Here is a 7,126-nt window from a genome sequence, read left to right on the forward strand (position 1 = left end):
TAAAATATATCTCTGATTGTTAAATATTTTTTAATATCTTTTATTAAAAAATTACGTATATATAATTTACATTTTCATTTTTTTTATTAATATTTTTAATCTTCGTATACCTTTTGATATTTACAATATTTATCTTTATAATACTTTTTTAAAAATATTTAATGTTTTCCATATTTTTCCTATTTTTATCGCTTGCTTTGTGTTGTCCTTGTTTATATTACAATTAAGACAAAACTATTTTTGACTAAATAACGGAAGATTGAATCATTAGGTCGATATTGTAGCTTTGTCGTAATTAATTTCTTTATTTATAATTTATTTGAAGCGTACACCTTATGATGTTTCGAACCCAAACACACGTAACTTACTCTACTTTCGTAATCACCGATAGAAAAAGTATACTGAAATTTTGTTTTTATCGATACATTAATTTTCTTGAATATTTTCTATTATTTCTTAATTTTTCCAATATTTCTTATCGTTATATTCTTTTATAAATAATTTAATTAATTTATAAATACATTATAACTCAAGCTTTTAAAACTTATAAATTTTTAATATTAATTTAGTTGTAATTAAATAAACTTTTCGAACAAAGTCCTTCGTATATATGCGTTAAATAACCTTTGAAATCGTGAAAGCATCGTGCAAACACGCCAATTGCGAAATACTTAAACTGGTTTATTGCAAACAGCAATAACTTATTCCGGATGTTATTAAAATGTATAAACGCACCTATGTGTGTATTTATTAAATTGAAAGCATTAACCGGTACAAGCATTACCTTAATAAACGCGAATATTCTACAAGTAATTTTACGAATCACAATTGCGATGCAGCACACGCTGCGCTGAAAATGTAATTCCGTTTTAACGAATTCTTGTTAAAATCGAAAACCACCATTTTGAAAATTGTAATTTAAATTAATCACAGTGCACGATTAAATTTTGCAGAGATTTAATTTACACACTTTCCATAGTGCAGTTGATAAATTATTCATATATTATAAAGCTTCTTCCATTTCCTTATTCATTTCCATTTTTAAACCTCTATTTCTTAATTTCTACATTTATATTAGACAAGTATCACATTATATTGTCACATAAATTGTTATTAGATCAAATTAATTACCATTATTGGACTAGATTAAATTATTACATTGTTAGTTTAACAATTTGCACTCGAGAGGCGCCTCTCAGTCGCCATTTAATCAGATTCTAAAGATACATGTTAATTAATATATCAAATTTACAATTACCCAACGATGCGTGGAATATCGAATTAAAATAATTCTGTGTCTTAATTTGCATACGATTTCCTATTTATCGTTTTAGAAATGTCGTCGACTTTATGATAGAAAGTCTTCGAATTACTATTTTTCTGTAACGAAAAAATCGTCGAGTGCAAAAGGTTAAAGATTATTATGCGAGAATGATTCTTGTTTATTTAAAAAGATCAGTTTACAACGTAAATAATGGAGGAAAAGTTGGGTAAAATATTTTGTTTATCGTGTGTTTTATAAAGTAGGGTGAAAGGGGTAAAATTAGTTCGAAATGTCAAATGTTTCTTTACTTTCTGTTAATATTAAATTATTATAATAATTATTTATTAACTTATAGATATTATAAATTCTTATCCTGAGTATCGTATATTTTTTATTTTTTTCTATTTTCTTTAAATGAATTTGATAGGAACAGACAGTTTAAAGAGGCCATTTAAAGGCGTAGGAATTTATACCTTGAAAAAATGAAAGGGATGCTACTTTCGTCCCTTTGGGAGTGACCTGCCTTGTATCATATGTCACGGAGAAAGCTGTAAAAAGTTTTGAAATATCAAGCAACATTTTTTCTCCCTTCACTTTTTTTCTCTTCGATAAACAGCTCTTGAGAAAATACATTGTAAATTTTATATTATTTATGGAATGCCAGTGTTGGATCATTAATATTTGCATCTTTTTTGAGAAATGATTATTTATATTACAAATTGTGTTAAGATAATTATTATATCCTATTATTGAATTATGGATTATCACGAAAATCTACATAATAATATGATATTTATTTTTTCAGTATTTTGACAAAAGATCGTTTATTATATTAATTTTTCTGTTGTATACGAAAGATATTTTTAAATTAATTTTTATTTCGAATTTGGAATCAGATTTTTTTGGTTTATTTATTTTTAATCGTTTGTTAAAATGTCCATGTGAATTTTTCGTTGGGTTTATTGAAAAAGAATTTTTTATCTTTTGTAAGAAATGATTGTTTATATTAAAAATTATGTTAAGATAATTATTATATCCTATTATTGAATTATGGATTATCACGAAAATCTACATAATAATATGATATTTATTTTTTCAGTATTTTGACAAAAGATCGTTTATTATATTAATTTTTCTGTTGTATACGAAAGATATTTTTAAATTAATTTTTATTTCGAATTTGGAATCAGATTTTTTTGGTTTATTTATTTTTAATCGTTTGTTAAAATGTCCATGTGAATTTTTCGTTGGGTTTATTGAAAAAGAATTTTTTATCTTTTGTAAGAAATGATTGTTTATATTAAAAATTATGTTAAGATAATTATTATATCATGAATGATGAATTATCACGAGAATCCACATGGTAATGCAATATTTATTTTTTCAGTATTTTGACAAAAGATCCTTTATTATATTAATTTTACTGTTGTATAGGAACCATATTTTTAAATTAATTTTTATTTCGAATTTGGAATCAGATTTTTTTAATTTATTTATTTTTAATCGTTTGGTCAAATGTTTATGTGAATTTTCGTTGGGTTTATTGAAAATGAATTTTAAATATATCACAATAGTATAACATATCTTAAAAAGTTGATATAATAATTTTATTGTACTATTTTATTATTTTATCATTTTATTTTTAAGATTCTTGTATTAAATATTTTAACATTTTTAAATTAAATAATATTAAATATTTAATGCTTTTAGTGGATAGATGTATAATAATTCTATTATTCTGCTCTTTATTGTCATTCTTTTTTGCTATTTTACGTCACTGCTGAATAAAATTAACACGATTCCACTGTTCTGTCGATCAAAAGGATTTTGAGGTTTCTGTTAAATTTCTGCGGAAGAAAAAAAATTCTCATAACGTAATCAAAGAATGTATTAAACAAAGTTAAACGACACTTCATCGATCTTTCACTTGAGAAATGAAGGGTTCTCGTTTGAAGTTTTATTATTCTATTATTCATTTTTCGTTTTCTACTTCGCTACTGGTTGTACCGAATAAAAATATTGCAGTGTATTCTATTATAATACATTTTCCCAGAAAAATTGATTAAAAACTTTCACAACCTGATTTCATTTTTTCATTTCTTTATTGCTTCATTACTATGTAAAATAATGTGACACAACTTTTATTAACTTCTTCTCTCAAAAGTAATCAATAAAAACTGTTATAATATATATGTATAATTTATTTATTATTAATAATAATTATTATAAATTACATATATATATATATTATCCATTATTATGTATTATACTTCTAAATATTATATTTTTTTATATATTTTAAATAGTTTCATATTATGTAAAATAATATGACACAAATTTTATTAACTCCTTTTTTGAAAAGTAATCAATAAAAGCAAATTTTACTAAATAACAAGATTGCAAGAATTTCGTTAAATTTTGTTAAGGAAAAGCGATCGAAAAGTGATAATATCGGCAAAGCATACATGGAATAAGGTTAAACGCTACTCCATTGGTCCTCTACTTGAGAAATGAAGGGCGCCCACTTGAAATTGTCTTTTGCCTGTTCCATTCTAGTATAATCGTACCGCGTGTTCTCAGATATATTGCACACCTGTGGCGAAGAGGAAAGAGGCGGCTAATGAAGAGGTACCGAGTGTATTTATACAAAAGACAGCAGAGACGTGAGCAGAATTTACTTAAGGAACAGCGACAACACGGACACCCATTTCGAGGAGGTGGACCCGGCCCTGATCCGAATAGATTACCCGGAGGTAAGAGTATTGTACTTTCTAAGTGCCATTAATCCCCTGCAGCTTTCGATATTTATTATACATCTCTTTTAATCAGCTTCTCTCAGACTGCAATATATCTTTAACGTTTCCATTTATACTCCATTTGGAAAATTTTATTTCGTTGCCATAGTCTTTACGATTAAAAGAAGCAGTGATGTAATTATTCTGTGGAACTGTACACCCATATTTTGAGGTTAGGTTTTATTTCTATTTTTGTTTCTATCTTTTTCAACGTAAATAGTAATTATTCCGAGGAATTTTGTGATTATATTTTTAAACGAAATTCTATTGTTTCTTTTGAAATTGCGTGATTAATTTATATTAAAGAATTGCTCAATTATAAATTAATTCGAATTACTTTATTAAACTGACAGATTTAGTTTGTTGTATTTAAATAAAAATTTTGTATGTTTTACTGTAGTTTGATTAAAAATTTATCGAGCTCTGTTTTATTTTAGTTAAAGATTTATTGTACTTTACTATGCTTTGCTTAAAAATTTACTATTTTTTATTATGGCTCGGCTAAAAATTGACTATGCTTTTCTATGTAGTTAAAAATTTGGCAGACATCTTTAAATTATTATTTCTCACTTTTATATTTCTGTCTCTAAACTTTTAGCTTTCCTTATTTGTATTAAGTTATTAAACATTAAAAGCAATTATTTTAATGAATATATTCATATTTAACATAAAATAATCGATCAAGCCGGTCAGTGAAGTATAAAATGTACATTATAAAACACGACGATGAGTCAGTCAACACATAAATTTAAAAATAATTCAATTTTTGTATTAATACCAAATTTTGTAAATCAATAATTCTGTTTATATTTAATCCAAAATAATCGACACTTCACTTATTAACAATAAATTACTACGATATGAAATACAACCATAATAGATCCCTAATTACTTAAATTATACTTCGGTGTTATACGTAAATCCATTAATTCATACTTGTCACAAAAGAATTGACACTTATAAACTATAAAATGCAAATATAAATCATAGAATTTCTAAATTATTCTTCAATATTATACGTAAATCCATAACTCCTTTCATACTTGTCACGAAACATTCGACACTTTAATAAACTATAAAATAGAAACATAAATCGGTGAGCCAATAATTTTCAAATTATACAATTTCTAAATTATTCTTTAGTATTTTACGAAAATCCATAAATTCATATTTGTCACGAAACAATCGACACTTTGATAAACCATAAAATACAAACATAAATCACAGAATTCCTAAATTATTCCTTAGCATTTTACATAAATCCATAAATTCATATTTACCACGAAACAATCGACACTTTGATAAACCATAAAATACAAACATAAATCGGTAAGCCAAGAATTTTCAAATCATACGATTCCCAAAATTATCCTTCAATCTTATATGTAAATCCATAAATTCATATTTGTCACGAAACAATCGACATTTTAGTAAACCATAAAATACAAACATAAATCGGTATGCCAACAATTTCCAAATTATACAATTCTCAAAATTATCCTTCAATTTTATATGTAAATCCATAAATTCATATTTGCCACGAAACAATCGACAACTATATTCGACAAACTATAAAATACGAACATAAATCATAGAATTCCTAAATTATTTCTTAGCATTTTACATAAATCCATTAATTCATACTTGCCACGAAACAATCGACACTGTGATAAACCATAAAATACAAACATAAATCGGTAAGCCAACAATTATCCAAATTATACAAATCCCAAAATTATCCTTCGATATTATACATAAATCCATAAATTCATATTTGCCACGAAACAATGGACACTTTAGTAAACCATAAAATACAAACATAAATCGGTATGCCAACAATTCTCCAAATAATACAATTCCCAAAATTATCCTTCAATGTTATACGTGAATCCATAACTCCGTTCCTACTTGCCACGAAATAATCGATGTGTCGATAAACCAAAGCACGAATTAGCGATTTCCGGATGCTGATGCTTACAAAAGCCTCTGAGATGTCCGCCATTTGCCCAGTGCCAACTTCTCAGCGTTTCTTTAGCCATGATCCTACGAGCGTTCAAAGATTCCTGGAATCACTCTCGGTGTTCTGCGCGATCGCTTGAGAATATCACTTAAACCGACGCTATTATTGGCAGAATAATAGGAGACCTCTGATAGAGTGTGTTTGGAGCAATGTGACTGATTATAGGACAGAGTGCTTATTCTATGCTAACGGGCACGAAGGCACCGCGTGCTTCTTCAGCAGCGCGTGCCCATTCGAAAATTAAATATCTCGAAAACCATCAATTTATCTATATCCGTGTTTATCAACATTTTTCTCTCTCTCTAGCTGTGTTTTATCAACCTATTACGTTTCCTGAAATATTTCTGCCGTAGTTTTCAGAAATCTTTTATATAATCTCCCCTTGCAGAGTTCTAATAGGCAATTTTTGCAAACCTGTTAGAAATAATAAATAAAATTTGTTCATTCAGAATAACATAAGAGTGGTGTTTTCATTCGGGAATGGAAAAATCCGGGTTCATTGTTCGTGTATTGTATGTTCTTGGACTAATGATATGTTAGTGGTTGTAGCGTCCTACGGTATCGAATCTCTTCGATTTCCAAGAACGCTTATCACGCGCCAAATTAATATTGCGTGACTAGTTGCGATAATAAGGATCCAGAATGTGCGTGGTCAAAAAAGAGTGTTTATTTACAGAAAAGCGTAGAATAGTTATAATGTAGACGTTAACGGAGTACCGTTTCGAACACGCGTTTGTATGTGTAATTTAGATGTTTGAAGGATCGGTGCCGAAGACGTACTGACTTCTCGATTTTGCTCCATGTCCTGTCTCGTTGTGTTCGGTCCGGAGTTTTCTCTAGTTTAGTTCTGATTGGGTAAAATAGATGTCGGTGGTGGAAGGGTAAAGAGTTTTAATTGGACAGAGGGTGTGACATAAGGACCTTTGGCTAAGGAGTAGGAAACTGTCAAGGAGCCGATTTCTGATGGTCAATGACGTGATTTATAAGTGCCGTCCGTCCGTCGCTTGTTGGGTCTGTCACAAGTGGGTCCCATCTGTCGCGTCTGGT

General features: G+C 27.9%; 1 protein-coding gene across 1 annotated transcript in view; it reads left to right on the plus strand.

Moving 5' to 3' along the window:
• Ca-alpha1T (Ca[2+]-channel protein alpha[[1]] subunit T) overlaps positions 1–7,126 on the plus strand; it is a 295,869-nt gene that overhangs the window by 144,162 nt on the left and 144,581 nt on the right. The window contains exon 10 of the mRNA XM_017899591.1: positions 3,845–4,017. Coding sequence (XP_017755080.1) covers positions 3,845–4,017 — 173 coding nt within the window. The remainder of the gene's footprint in view (positions 1–3,844; positions 4,018–7,126) is intronic.

This window comes from Eufriesea mexicana, unplaced genomic scaffold (assembly GCF_001483705.2).
Source record: "Eufriesea mexicana isolate 0111107269 unplaced genomic scaffold, ASM148370v2 scaffold953, whole genome shotgun sequence".
Lineage (NCBI taxonomy): Eukaryota > Metazoa > Arthropoda > Insecta > Hymenoptera > Apidae > Eufriesea > Eufriesea mexicana.